The 15,966-nt window shown below is 38.8% G+C and overlaps 1 protein-coding gene across 3 annotated transcripts in view; it reads left to right on the forward strand.

Annotated features, from left to right (window-relative positions):
* The first annotated feature begins 1,787 nt into the window (after window positions 1-1,787).
* Window positions 1,788-15,966, forward strand: part of SLC28A3 (solute carrier family 28 member 3) — a 38,733-nt gene continuing 24,554 nt past the window's right edge. For all 3 annotated transcript variants that reach the window (XM_066182421.1, XM_066182422.1, XM_066182423.1), the window contains exons 1-3: window positions 1,788-1,935; window positions 10,279-10,383; window positions 14,338-14,420. In XM_066182421.1, the coding sequence (XP_066038518.1) occupies window positions 1,879-1,935; window positions 10,279-10,383; window positions 14,338-14,420 (245 nt within the window). In that variant the 5' untranslated portion in view covers window positions 1,788-1,878. The remainder of the gene's footprint in view (window positions 1,936-10,278; window positions 10,384-14,337; window positions 14,421-15,966) is intronic.

The following is a 15,966-nucleotide window of genomic DNA, read 5'->3' on the forward strand; positions in this document are numbered from 1 at the left end:
GGATCATGTCAAAAAATATCAGTGAGTTACCTGATTTTCTTTAAATATATAATCCTCTGTCCAGAAAGAAATGGCAATATTTCATGGTTTTTGTAGTGAGTTCAGGATTTTTCTTGGATGTGTGATTTTCTTCTTTTAAACATCCTGTAAGTTTTCTGAGATAAAATATAATTCAAAGGAGGAAACCATACTGAAATTATTGAGTCAGTGTTATTCTGAGATTTTTTTTTTAAATGAGAAAAACAGTTTTAAAAATTATCTATTGGGTTGCCAGAAGACAAGGAACAATACCAGAAAATACTTGTGTCTTGTAATTGTTAGGAGGGTACAACTTTCTTCCAACCATGCAAATGCAGATTACAGATTTTAAGATTGCATGGACTGGATTTGAAAATAATTCATTGCCTTGTTTTTTCTACATTTTTGTAGTAAAAGCATGTTCAAAATTGGAATCGGGAGAGAAGGAAGAAAGGAAGGGAAAGCAGCTGAGGTATGCAAAAAATCAGCAGGCAATTTTATAAAAACTTGTTAAAGATATTTGCATTTATTTCTTGCTGGCGATTATTGTTCAGAGAGAAGTAATTAGCCAGAAAATTTCCTCTACTCACAGGACAAATACAATTACCAACAAACAAGTTGATTTCAAAACTTGGGTCACCGAAAATATTCTGAACACTGCAAATCATTAAAAACCCTGCACTCCCAAAACAAAACAAAACAAAACAAAACAAAACAAAAACCTCAGCTAGACCTTCTTTTTGAGCAATAGTTATAATATTCAGAAAGCACATATTGCAACAGTATGATTTATAATACTAGTAAAATAGTTGGAAGATTACTCAGAAAGATGCATCATCTTATTTTTCATGTAATTGCTCATTATTTTAAATAATACATTCAGTCATGCCAATCCATTCTGCTTTTATACATAAAACAGGGCATAGTTTTTTGCTTTTCACAGGATGAGGCGTAACTCATGACATTTTCCATCTGCGTGTAAAAACTTATGAATGTAGGCAGCTAATGAATTCATAAATATACTTTGCTGAATTTCCAAGAAATAGAACACAGTCACTTTAGCTGTTCTTAATGGCAAAATTTATATTCACACAAATCCTGTCTGACATTGGTGTCTGTAATAGTGCTATTTTCAGGACTTATCCAGAACAAGCTATATACACAAAGTCCATAGTCAACAAAAAACATGGATAAGAGACCCAACTGATAGTTTTAAGAACATCTATTTGTAATACAGCAAATAGCAAGCCTGAAAAGTATCATAAAAACTCTTCAGTTTAGGTGAATAATTGGTGGAGAGATAGCTAAAAGACTCTGTGCCATGAAATACAGGATGCCAGCTGAAAGTGGCTTAACCAGCACTTGTCAGAGTGAGTGTTGTTCACAAACTCATTTTCTCTCCTGCTAGGTGAAAACTACTATGAAAATAATGCTACAATATTATCACAAAAATAATGACTTGAGAATACCCATAAAAAAAGGATAAAAAATGTGTTGGCCTCTCAAAATCTGGACGTGGAATATTTTCTCCTACACAAGTGAAGAAAGACAGAAGTTTCATAAGTACACACACTTCTCTTTAGGACCACCCAGAGATATACTGGGTAAAATCTGTTTCTTGGGCCAGCAGGTATCCCCCATTCTTGTCTCTGAAAGTAGTTTGCCATGCTCGCCAAAAAGGGCTGTGCTAGCGAAGTGAGAAGGTGGAGCTAAGTGGGAGTGAGAGTAACCTGAGAAGGTCTCCAGCCGTTTTGCCTTCAAGTGATACCGGTCCTGTGGATGGATTAACCGGGTCCTGGCTGATTCTCCCCTCTGCTGGAAATAGCTTCCAACATTCACCCAAAATTCCGTACCAGGCGCATGGAACTGACGGAGACCAACCGTGATCACTCAGGAGTGCACAATTTGGCCTTCCAGGTAAGCGTGGTTTCCTTTGCTTTCTGGGGAAGAGGAAGGACTTAAAAACTGAACAATGTTGAATTCAGACCCCGAACAAAGAAAAAGCATTTTCTGCGTTCTGTCTTCAGGTGTTTTACAACATTCAACGTGCTGATACCCTGCCAAAGTACACGGCTCTGGTAAAAAAAAAGCTGAGCACAATTCACTAATTATTCAGAAGTATGCTCTACTCAGTGGTATACAACTAGCTTTGAAAAGTATCTTGATTTGGTAATATTTCACAGGCTGATGGATGTCGCAACAGACTCCCATCTGCTGTATCAGTTGCTGGTTTTTCCTGAAGATAGGTCATTTATAGTTCTGATAAAGAGAAGGTCAGTATTACGCAGCAGACATATAACTCATCAAAACAATGTATTTCAATAATATGAGAAAAATAACAATGTAATAATGTAATCGCAGTGGGGCATAACATTCTTCCATGCATAAAGTAAGTGCAATTGTCTTCTGCTCTCAAGAAGAACACAGAGAGAAGATAAGGATCCAAGCCAGAAGGTTTTGCATTTTCTAGGCATAAGGTAATAACAGCCGTTTAAAAAAACAAACAAACAAACACAAAAAAATTCAAAACCCCCAAAAGTAGTTAGTTATTGTTTCTCAGTGCCCAGCATCCTTGTGCTTCCATTGGAATTAGGGCAGACACAAACAGAAACTTGCGAACCCGCAGCCGGGCTGGCTCACTGTACTTGTTGCTGAAAGTAGAATAGATCGGGGAGAGACAGTGGCTATGCAGTGCTTTGAAAAGGGCGATGTTAACAAAGCAGGCCCTTGCTCGCCCTTGCCGTCTCCAGTCCTTACGCTGCCTCTGATCTCAGCTAGCAGGAAGTGGGTAGCGGATATCTGCCGACACTATCCAAGTAACACAGAAGGGTCTTTGTAGATGCTAAGTTTGTGGACTATTACATAACATCAGCGACATTCAACCGCTCTGTATATTTATTCATTGCGCTATAGGGACAGACAAGTCCGTCAGGGAATATTTGCGGAATGCAGGCAAGAGTGATAACTCTTAAAACATGATAGCCGGGTGGTTAGGACTTTCTCCTGGGTAATCAGAACACCCTCAACGCATCTCTGCTTCCGAGCAGATAGTTTAGCGATTTGAACTTGAGTCACCCTCAGTTCAAGTGAGCGAGTAAAGAGGTTTCATCCTGTCTGTTTTCACACAAAATATGTGCCTAAGCTAGTGCCATTAGCTTCCTAAGTCTGTGCTTAAAAACTCAAAAAGGAGAGGACTCCCTAGTCGGAAAAGCTCGGTGTTGAACTCTCTAGAGTGGCATAAGCTGAGAACTACCGTTTTCCTCAGAGATCTGTGGAGCACAGTGGAGTGACCCGGATTAACCCTCTGCCTTACGCAGCTAGCTTATCCGGGCCATTTTATTTACTTTTACACTGTCTATCCCTGTTTCAAAATGTAAGTCAATCCCTAGAGAAAATAAGACACAGAAGGACATAGGTAAAATTCTGTATATAAACAAATCACTTCACAGTAAAAGCCACTGAAAAGTAAACAGTCTTATAATTTCCCACTATTTCATGTGTTTAAAGGTTTTCTTACACAAAGAGTGAACACTTTAATTCCTCCAAAATAAATGAGTCTTTATGTATTAAGCAATAAGTATCTTACCTCAACCACAAAATATAAAAGTGCTCCGGAAAAGGTGTAATTGAAACCATTTAAAGTATCTGTAGTACTTAAATACAGATGCACCTTCAGATGCACCTGAACCGCTTGATCAATGCACGTAGGGATAAAGTAAAAGAGGGACAAAGTAAATTCGAGTTAGGTAATTTGTTTTATAAAGTACCTAAGTTAGTAAAACAGCTCTCAATGTAATACAAAGCAGCTCAAGGCTACTAAGTGATGGATGAAGGTTCTTACCAGATCTTTATTAAGTCAAGAATGAGAAGCGTTGTACTTTCTGTTGCAAAGGGACTCTTAACAGGATTAAGAAGTTGTAATAGAGAGCAGTCAGTCTGCTTTTTGATTTGTCACACGAATGGTCAAAGGGAGATAACTAGGAGCTCTTCTCAATTTCTCAGCTGCTATTGATAAGTGAACACACACTCATCTGTACCGTGACAGGATTTCCATTGCATCGCAGAAGCATTTCACTGTATCACCATTTTCAATGATACTGTAGTACACGCTCAGTAGAACACCTATGTTAACTTTCAGATAGGACGTGCATCCATGTAGCACAAAATTATATTAATACCATTAATTGCATTTTTAAAAATGCCTGGTTCTCCAAAATATCAGCTACTTCTTTTGCACACTATGCAGTTTCCACTTGAGCATAATGTTGAAATTGCAAGTCCTGCAGCATTATTGCCTTGCGATAATGCCCATACCTGTGAGACACAGAAGCAACTCTTCCCCTTATTAACAGCTCAAAATGGTCTCAAAAGGAAACAGACAATAAACCCCAAATGTACACCTCTGCTGTTTCTCTCTGTTTCTCGTTTGGATATTAGGAACATCTCAATTACCAACAGGCATTTGGGTATTAGGATGAGTGAGCTTTTTCTATTGGTTTTAAGAAGATACAAAGCTTTCTTTACCTATACTGCCAGTCTTCCCTACCGTGCTCCTACACTTCAGTTATAGTGTATTTACCTTAAAAAACCCAATGCTGTTGTTAAGACCTGCATGCTGAAGTTACCTGCTTTGGATGCTTCCTCATAGCTAGAACCAACAGATTGCTGCACTGTTTATAATGAGACATTCAGGTTGTTAATTCTTTTTCATCTTAAAAATGTCATGTAGTTTAAGGAACTTAAATCATTATCCCCAATTCAGAAAATTGTTCCTGCTAAGTGTCTGTGTACCTGCAAAACTGATTGTGTATCTATAGCTACAATAATGTCATACATAATGTGTAGAAACACTACTGTGTCTCTTGCCCTCAAGATGGTTCAGTTTACTTTTCTCATACATGGCCCTGGCTGGAGGACCACTACATTTGCCCACAATTTCCTGCTCAGAAACCCTGTATCACTAACAATTGTCCTAAAACTGAGATGGGCTTTACCTAGCTTGCCTTTAGCCTTTATTAAAGAGGCAGAATTTCTATGTAATCAGTTCTAATGATTCAAATCTCTGATAACATTAAACATCAAGTCACAGTTACTCCATAAGGGATGATAAAAGCTGCAGCTTAAAAAGGAACAGTAGGTGGGATGAATAAACTGCCCTACATTTAAAAGCAACACAGAGGCAAACATAAATACAATGCAAAGGGAAGGTAAAAGCTAATAAATAGATATTGTTCACTGGCCTCCTATTCCTAGTGTTAGGATGCATTAAACAACCTGTACCTGTTTCTGTAGCAGAGCACACCACTCCTACAAAGTTGACTTGAGGAAGGATCCCCTTAAAAATTCTGCCCTTTACTAACAGTGCACAAGGCATTGGTGTTGTCATAATTCGTGCAATATTTGTACTCCATTTCATTCAAACAAGTTCAAAACATATCCTAAAAAATGCCATTTCTGTTCACTGCTATTTTGCACAGCTTCCTAGATACTCTTGTCTGGTTGGTTAGTTTAGACTATAGATGCTAGTAAGCATTTGTATTTCATGAACATCACTGTTATGTTTACCCTTGGAAATGAAGGTGGTCTTGCACTGCATTACTTAACGAGATCCAGACAGGAAATTATGCAATCCTTTTCCACATTTTCAAAACTCGCTTTCCAAAGCCATACTTGGGGGTTTTTTAATAAAAAACCCTACATTTCAGGATACTATCCAACTATCCTGCCCTGGCAACCTATTTTTTTTAGGAAAACAGCAATGTACTCAGAGATGGGGAGTGTTATTTACAGTCCTTTTCAAAACAGTCCATGAAGACATAGCCTGCTAAATTTAAATCTGGCAGAATCTGTTTTTTATCTGTTGTTTCTACAGCTCATTTACTGTACTTTAGTACATGGATAATGGACATTCTTCCTTCCTGCCTTGTACACTGAGTTTTATAATTTGACAGGTATTTATGAGTGTTGTGATTATGAATTTACAGAAATTCTTCCTCAGTATTTAAAATGCATTTGAACTCCTTCAGAATCACAGCACTGGCTAGCAAAAGATAGTACATGAGGGAAAACTAGATGAATCGTGTTCAGGTGCACTGAATATTTAAAGAAAAGCAAGTTTTGAACTGTAAACTAGATGGCTTCACTTCTGCTGGGCAAATGCAGTTAAAAATCTAATGAGATGCAACAAAATCCGACACTATAACTTGAATTATTTGCTTTTGAAGCACCTGTTTTCCAGTAAGTTCCTGGAGTATCCTGATTCTAATCTCCAACATAACATAAGGACCCACCCTTAAACCATAAACAATTTAAGCAGCTGTCTGAATGCAGTGTTGGCCCGTGTATTTTCTTCCCTAAGTAGCATGAGTGTAACACCATCTACTCCAGAGTGTCTGCTGTTGTTGAAAGCACAATAGAAGTAATTAGCTCTTTGCAAAATCCCTCCTCCTTCAAAATCAGGCAGGAGATGGCAGGGAAGGTCAGTGAATGTAGTCCTGCAACAATACCTGGTGACTTAACAGTCCAGAGGGAACTAAACAAATATTGAAAGAGCATTTCACTTACACCGTTGAGACAGCTATGTCCTTGTCATTTAATCAAACATTTTACAAGACTTGAATTCCAATCAGTTAAAGTAAATCAGTTTGTGAAAGCAGAACCACAACTTCGAAACACTTTTCATTTAACAGACATTCAAAATAGATGGGCCAATTCTGTAAACCTTAAGTTGCACTAAAGCAAAGGGAATTTTCCCACCCAAGCTTCTCTGTGAATTTCCTGCTCTCTCATGTCACCTGGAGGTCGAGTAGGTTCAGAAACGACTTTACATATTGCTGGACTGGCCCATGCTCATAACAGGACTCTGCTAACTGCAGTGCCTAAGGCTTAAACTTCCATTTTCTCCTGCACTGTTTTGTTCTCCAGATATTTACAGGGAGCTGGAAAAGGATATTGAGTTAATGAGGTAGAAGTTTTCTGCCTGTGCTGAGTTGCTTACATAGCAATCAGCAAGAGTAGGCAGTAAGCTGTCTTGGTTTGGGAAGACAGGTATCTGCCAGGTAATAAAAAAAAACAACTGCAGTTCCCTTTGGAATGGAGAGTGTAAACCCCCCCCCTTTTTTTTTTCTTTTGCAATTATAAATTACAATCAGAGGCTCTTAGGCAAAGATTTGGGAAATAGGCATAGCAGTTCTTTACTAGTATGTATTACAAAGCAAACAAACACAAAAAAACAAAAAAAAACCAAAAAAAAAAAAAAACCAAAAAAAAAAAAAAACCCAAAACAAAACCACCAAACAACTACAGCATTAATGACAAATGAAAACAGTACCAAGAACCTTGAGGGCTTTGTTTCACAAAACCCAGGGCAGTTTGGTTTCGGTGTCCCTGCAGGATCCTCAGAGCACCAAGCTGAAACAGTGGAAAAGTCCCGGGCTGGTAGCTGGGATGGCAGGGTGTCCCGGCAGGCAGGGGGCGCAGGGTCACACTGTAGCAAGAGGAGCAGCGCCGAAGAAGCCGACGGCGAGGCAGGGCCGGCCCAACTCCCGTGGGTGGCAGAGAAAACTCAGGATTCAGGCTGAACCGGTGATAGTCGATTTCCCAGGACTGGATCCCTTTGGCCACAGTGAAACTCTTCCAGCCAGCAACAGCCGTTCTCTCTCTTCCCGTTCTCTCTCTCCCCGAACACTGGAAAAAGAAGAGCCCGCAGCTGCCTCAAGCTCTGTCTTTTACCTGCATTATCCCCCCCTTCCAACTTTTTCCACCTCTTTGTTTCGGTTAAGTACTCTCAAGTATCCAACACTTGGTCTCCTTGATAACTTATGGGGAAAAAATTCTTTAGAGAAAGAAGGAACAAACCTAACCCCCAACATAAGCATAGACTGACATTTTATTGAGGAGCTCCTTCAGCCCCTCAGACATTAAGTAAGGAAGAAAAGGGAATAGGCAGTTTACTTGTCACTTGAATATTTCTGTTCTAATTAGAAATAATTTTTTTTTCTTCAAGCGGTAGGGTTAAATAATGTGTTTTCACAGAACAAACAGAATCTATAAAGGGGAGAATGAAGAGACAGTACTTTAAAAATCAGCTGTGAAATAAGAAAATCACTCAGCTTCATGGCACTCATTCAAAGACTGTTCTAGACAACAGAAGTCTTAACTAAAGTAAACTTGTTATCAACAGTAATTAACCAGTTTCTACTGAACCAGTAATAATCCAGAAATATGATATGATCAGTTGAAATAACGACTTTTTATTCACAGAGAAGGATAGGAATGTATCAATGCAGTGTGGACTACTGAGTTCCAGTAATTGTGTGATGCTTGTACTGGTTTTGTTACATTAGTCGTACATTCATATTTTTAAATTATTCTATAAATGAAACTCTTATGCAATTATTGCACTTGTATCGCCAAAGTGACTTCTACAGGTTTCTTCCAACACAGATTATTCTTTACTTGTGTATTTCATGGACAGCAACTTGCATGCTTATTTTTTTTCACACATTTACTGACAAAAGTTCTAGGAAAACTCTGCTTTTTGTTCCTCAGCAGCAAGTACAGAAATCTTCAAAGACACCATTCTCAGGAGTGTGTGTGTGTATGTAAATTACAGAACTATACTGCTTTGACTTCATTATGCTCTTCTTTGTAGAATTTTAAATGTATTATATCTCAATGATACAGTTAATATCTGCTTCTTTTGATTTTTTTTTAAATTGTATGGGATGTTCAGTGGTTGCTTTTGTTGCTGACTGCAGGGGCAGCTGCAGCAAACTCCTGTGATGGCATGGTTAGAAGGCAAACAAGTGACAAGTGTTTCTGAAAAAGAAATACCTCTCTTAAGGGAAGGAAAATATGCTCTTGGCTTGGAAGCTTAGAAGCGAGGAAAATGATGTATTAAGGCCACAGCACTGGCATAAACAGCTTCTTGTGACTCCTCTTGCTTCTCCCAGACGCACAAAGTTACAGAAACACTTTGACTGAAACTGATTTTTTTGTGAAGTTCAGAGGCAATGTTTATTTAAGGAAAAATACTACTGAACATTGTTCTAGTTGCTTCTAAGGTTGTTTCTGCTAAAAGGCAAAATTCAGTTTATTTCTAGTAGTACTGCTTATTCTGTCTGTATCATAATTTTCTGTGATTCAACTTACTTTGTATTGCTTATGTGAAAGTGATTGTTTTCATTGTAAATACTAATTTACTGGGTCTATTACCATGTAAATAAAATTACCATGTAAATGAGATACTTCATGCAATGAAACCTGTACTGTAATTGCTGCTATAAGAAACCACTGTAATGCAAAGCATTCACACCAATTGCAGATGTAAGTTGTCTGAAATTTTGTTTAAGCAGCTTTATTACAAAACCAAGAACCAGATATTCTAGGACCATTTCAAAGCGATAACTTATCCTTCAGAACATTAAGAAACAAGAAAACAGAGATTCAGGATTTACTAAAAAAAATAGATTAGAAATGGTTATGGCTGTCTTCATCTCTCTGATAAAAGGTACACCTCAGAGGATTAATGTGGTAAAGCTAACTCCTCTCTTCAAAGATAACCTGTGTTTTATTCTAAGAGCAATACAAGTACATATTCACATTTACTCAATGTGTGTAAAAGAACATAAATACTGGAGCAAAGGTGCTAACAATTGAGGAAGGCCCCACATAGTCCATTTTGCCCTTGCTGAGAATAAGACCTGGATTTTTATAAACTTGTTGAACCACTACTGACACAACAAGTCGCAGATTTTAGTCAACAGCAGATTCACATTAGTTGAGCACCATCCGTGATCAAGGCCCCTTTGTGCAATAGTGCAGGGACATGAACAGCCAAGCTTTGCGCACCAAGTTTTGGGCTCCCTGGTCTAATAAAGTGGCACAGAGAATTGTAGAATCATTTAGATAGTAAAATACCAGTAAGATTATTGAGTCCAACCATTAATCTAGCACCACCATGTTCACCAATTAACCGTGTCCCCAAGAGTGCCACATCTACAGGTTTTTGGAACACTTCAGGCATGGTGATTCTATCGCGTGCCCAGGCAGCCTATTACAATGCCTGACCACCCTTTCAGCAAAGAATTTTTTCCTAGTATCTAATCTAAACCTCTCATGGTGCAACTTGATGCCATTTCCTGTTACTCATTCAGTTGCTTCCATGGTAGCCCAGGCACCAGATTGTAAATCAGTTCTCACTGTACACTAGAGAGGCTTTCAGCTTCTGATTTGAACCAATTTAATTTCTGGTCCTAGAATGACGGCGATGGTGGTGTGGATGATACAAATCTGAAAGGCTTTGGAGACAATTTGCAGAGAATCAGGAATTCACAAAACAAGAAAACAGTGCATACTAATCAGGTATGGTTTTTTCTTTTTTTTTTTTTTTCTTCCAAATAACCTTATGAAAATTAGTAAACCTCAGAGTTAATGTCAGCAATGTAATAGTATATCTAAGACAGATATTCTAACAAAATCTGAATATGATTTAAAACATATAAACAGGCAGGGAAGTGAGTTCTGTTCTCAAAAAATGTTAGAGAAAAAACAATTACATGTGTAGGGTTCAGAAAAAATATATTCCAATGTCATAATAGCTTCATATAAGATACAAAAGAGGAATCAGAAATGGCAGTCAGAGGGAAGACTGTGGATGAAGTGTTGACATAGAAGCATTTTCTCATATGAAGGTGGAAAAAGAGAATCTGTAATCATTAGTTTTAGAGATACAATCTTTCAGTCAGACAAAGAATTCATATTACTAAATATCTAATAATTGATATATAATTATTAAATAAACATCCTAATAAGGAATAAATTCAGACAAAGACAAACTTGAGGTAACAGGTCCTGTGTAAAACTGACCAAAGAAGAGAGCACAATACAGGTTATTTTAATAATAAACACATTCATTTTGACTTCTTTTTGACTATACGTTTAAGCTATAAGCCCCCTATGTGGGCTATTTAAGCCCACATAGTGAGTATCCCACTATGAAAAGATGCAAGTCAGGTTAAAAAAAATCCACAGGTATTTTGCCATTGTCAGCTATTAATATTTTCACATTCTCACTCCAGAAATTACTTGCTACTCTAAAAATTCTGTTGTAATCGTATCTACTGGCCAAGTTTGGTAATGGTACTCAAAGCAGCATATAAGAAATACTTGATGCAGTGGGTACTCCTTTCTGTCTTCTGTTGTTTTCTTGGATCTGATCAGAGGCAGCAAAGGCATGCCGCAAAGTAATGTTTCTGCTCTCAAAGCTGAATTAATTCCAGATACACAGTGATGGAAAGGATCACTTAGATTGTTCTGATAAGCACTCCTGGGAACTAGATTGGAATCTGAGATCCTAGGAGAGAAAGGTGGTAGATGGTGCCTATACCTTCAGCTTCAAAAAAAGCTATCAAAAAGGAAATTGTTAAAACAAACAAACAAACAAAAAAAAAGCAAAAAGGACTTCAAGAACTGATTGAAACTGTAAAAAATTGGAGAAAAGTAGTGGCATCTATGAAAGCTTGATTTGTATCAGAGAAACCAATTTCCCACTGAAAAGGTTAATCTGAAAATTCTGCCACTGCTTAGTGCAAGAGTATCAGAGATGTGAATATTCACACCAACAATTTCTCAGGCACACTGTGACTGAGGTATAAGAATTTTTTTTGATGGTCTTTACAGTATGGACATAGCAGTGTCTCCCTTTGCTGGCAGACGTCCACATGTCTACACAGCCCTTAGGTAACTCTCAACAAGGGCCATCACTGCCCACGAGCCAGACCTAGTGTCATGTTTGGCCATGAAAAAAAAAAGCAAAAGGCATCCATTCTCCAATATCCTTTTGTATCTGCACCCTTTCACAAAAAGTTGTCTTTGATTTCAGATTTTCTCACCTTTTAATGTTATTGTAGGAAAGCATTTGTGATAATGAAAGAGTGGCATAGTAATATTCTGAGCTTATTTTTTTCACATTGTAAACAATGTGAAAATATGTAGGTTGATGCTTTTGTAATTGAAATACTCAAAAGCAAAAGTAGGGTATATTCTCATATAGACAAACGATATATTTCAAAAATTCAGAGAGCCAGAGTTCAGGCTGTGAGTAATCCAGGCACAGGGAGTATGTTGTGGCATGGGAAAAAGAGAAGAGCATGGCCTGGCCTAGGCAGTGCATGAAGTGGTGGCAGTGGGAATGATGGTGGAGGTGAAAGCAATATCTGAAGGATATAAGCTTCAAGCTGTGAATCAGGAGAGTTGATTGGGAGTGCCAAAGGGAGTGTAGCTGCTTCCAAATGTGAATGCATGGCACTTCCACCCGCAGGGGTGAGACTCTCCTGATTTATAATGTAGGTTAAAAAATCTGTGAGAAGCACTGGTATGCATTACATTCCAAATTTAGGTTCAGGAATAAATGGTATTTGCATATTATCACCACTCATTGTCTTGTCCCTCAAATATGAAGCCTACCTCACCTCGTACAGCCATTGAGAGGAGTACTACCAGTTAAGAGTAGGCATTTTTCAGGTTTGCTTTATTTCACAGTCAAGACAAAAGAGGAAAAGAAATTAAGTTTAGTGAAGATGCCATCATATGTTGCAGAGCAACTCCACAGAGCTACACAGCACCCTACTCGAAAACTGCAGCCAGAGGACCAATTGACTCCTGCTGGCTTTACGCTGAGCTTTCCCTAGGAGAGTGAACAGCAGCTTCCATGTGTATACTCCTCTGGTCTTGCCATGTGTTAGTTTTGCCTTTGAGATCAATAAAGTATGAAGACACTTGGCAGGCTGAAAGAGAAGAGAGGCTGCAGGGATCCCACTGTGGTCTTTCTGCACTTAAAGGGGGCTTACAAAAAAATAAGGAAGAGTGACTTTTTATAGGGGCGTGTAGTCATAGGACAAGGGGGCGGGCTTTAAATGGAAAAAGGGTAGCTTTAGGTCAGATATTAGGAAGAATTTTTTTTACTGTGAGGGTGATGAGACCCTGGAATAATTTGCCCAGAGAAGTTATGGGTGCCCCATCCCTGTAGATATTCAAAGCCAAGCTGGATGAGGCTACCCCCCTGGTATGGTGGGAGGTGTCCCTGCCCATGGCAGGGGGTTGGAACTCAATGATCTTTAATGATCTTTAAATGATTCTAACCCAAGCCATTCTTATGACTCTGTGGTTCAAATCTCTCCCTGGCAACTAACTGAGAGCTTTCCAGGGCTTCTGGCAGCACCTGCAGCAGGGCAGATAGACAGAATTCATGGGCAAGATGAATGCAAGGTCTGTGGTAGTCCTTGCTTTCCACAGCAGACTGGGGAATTGACTCAAAATAAATAAATGGGACAGAATAGCAAAAGGTAAACTCACCTGTAGATTGTCACTGCTCCAAAAGTGGCTGAGGACTGTGGGCCACTCTTCTGAAGAGGGTAGGACATTTCCACTGGGCCAGGTAAAAACTGCCTGTCTCTGCCCTGGTCATGGGCAGACACTGCAGGCCGGTCCGCTGGTCACAGTGCCCTGGCACGGTGCTCAGAGGGAGAGATGTGAGGGCTGCATGCAGGTACCCTGCTCTCCTTGAGCACAGTGGTCGCCTGCCCTGGGCCCTGGCCACTCTGCAGGCCCCACTGTGAGCATGGAGGTAAGTAGCCATGGGACAAGCTCCTTCCTTGTGCCCCACAGGAGTGAGGTGGGGAAAGTGGTGCAGGGGGTGGGCATGACAGCCCCCACAGGTGTGCTGAGCAGGTCTGAGGGGCTGTGCCCCTCCTGGCTGCCTCAAGGCAGTCCTCAGACAGGGTGCAGGGCAGCCTGTAGTCATACAAAAGCTTTAATAGTGCCGTGCTTATGTGGACTCAGGTAGCAATTTTTCTTAAGAATAAAATTATTGGCTTAGGTAAATTTTTAAAACACTGAGCCTTGCCCGGTTTAACCTGTTTCCATATACAAAAGCTCCATCATATTAAAGTTCTGCAAAGAGGGAAGTGACAAAATCAGGGGGTGCTGGGCAAAGTTGGCTAATTCACTGCTTCCCCTTTTTAACTGTATGCAGTAGTACCATCTGTGAGGCCCTGCCCTCTTCAGCTCTGAGTAACACTAGTAATTTTTCCCCCTTTATTTCCCTTTTGAAAATAGTGTGGATGGCTTGGGAAACTCCTTAGCTGATCTAAACACCGATCAGAGTTGGTGGCAGACAGGAGAGCTGGAGCCATGCACGAAGTTTAGACAGGAAAGTCTGGAGACTGCTTCAGCTATCTGCCAGTGGGGATGTTTTTTTGCACCTTACTTAAGAAGCTTAAACCCCTCTAACAACCTCGGCACTGATCTGCTTTCCAGGGAGATGAATACATCAATATTGAGAGTGATCTGCCTGAAAACAAACGTGACTCTGTAGAGGATGAGCAACCACGCTTGAAAAGGTAATGTGTTTTTGCTTGAGTAAATCTTCCTCTCACTTCATCCTGGCCTAAGCAAAAAGCTGCCAGTGTTTATGCTTCTGAAGTGACAGCTCTAAATTTCACTGCTGTACCACTATGCTACATAGACTTTTGTATTGCCTAGCAATTTTTGTAGTAGAGAAACACAACGCATTTAAAATTATTGCACTTTACAAATGACATCTGTGATTGTGTAACTGTCCTTTTAAGCCTTACAAGTTAAAGGAGCAATATCTTTTCTTCCTGTACAATAACTTCCAATATTTCTAGAGCAGTGTTTTTTAGGTACAGGTCTTAATGAGTGGTCTCTTTCAGGAAGATGAAGATTCACTAGAGTCTTTCAGTTTGCATAGCCATTTGCTCCAGCACAAAGTAAAAACAGAATAGCTGTGAAAAGCCATTTTAATGGAACAAAAGTTTCACATCGTATTTGCTCTACTTCCAAGTAATCACAGAGTGAAAACACACATCCACATTTTACTTGAGGATTAGGTATTTTTGTGAAAATTACAAACTGTTTAAGGCAATAAATAATTAAGACATGATACTTAATCATACTGAATGTTCATATGTGTCACTGATTTCTTTCCACAGATAGTACTAAATAGCCTGTGGTCTAAGACATAGCCCTTTTGAAAGATCAGTCTGTTGATAACATAGATTCACTACAAGTGCAAAGTTTTAACATTCCCTTCTGGAGTACGTGCACAAGATAACATTGATCTCTGACTTACAAAATGCAAGAAAGAATAGTTTTGACATATATAAATACTTCACATTAATATGCTTAAGCAAGACCTGTTTTATCAACATCTTTAGTTGCATTTCAAGCTCATAGGATCAGCTTTTAGAGAAGAGTGTTTCCTTAGTAAATTAACCATATTTCATAAGGAACATTTTTTTTCTGCCACCTTTCAGAATGGAGCTGCATATTTATGATATATGTGTTTAAATATTTAAGATACTCTGGTACCAAAGTCACAATAGCCTAAATTAATAAAATGAAAAGGAGAGAGAAATGTTAGATAAAAGAAGAAATTACAAGAAATTGTAACCTATAAGTAACAATTTTAAATCCCAAAGGACTCATAAGCAGCAGTAACAGATAGTAGATAGTATTTTTTCCTTTTCTTGGGTGATGGATGAACCATAAATTTGATAAAGTAACTGGCTATTTCATCTATTTGTCTCTCATTTCTCCTTTTTTCTTTTGCTGTTGTATCTAATCTTTCTGCTGAGATTGGGTAGATAACCTAATGTTCTTACAAGTTGGAAAAAAGAGCACTATAATTTGTGAAGCAACAGGAATTCCCAGAACTGAAATTGAAGTATCAAAAGCAATCAAGATTTCTCAGAGAACCTATTACTCTTTGTATTTGCAAAGGAGTGTGTTCCTGCTCTGTTCTTCTGTTTACTGACATAATTTAAAATAATATTTCTTATTTCTCTCAAATTTATTTTAAATTAATTGAATTTTCTTTGCAGAAAAGAAGGGTATTCATGCTGGATTTCAGTGTGCATCTAACTC

This window comes from Chamaea fasciata, unplaced genomic scaffold (genome assembly GCF_029207755.1).
Source record: "Chamaea fasciata isolate MVZ Bird 193981 ecotype frontalis unplaced genomic scaffold, bChaFas1.0.hap1 SCAF_4, whole genome shotgun sequence".
NCBI classification, from domain to species: Eukaryota; Metazoa; Chordata; class Aves; order Passeriformes; family Sylviidae; genus Chamaea; species Chamaea fasciata.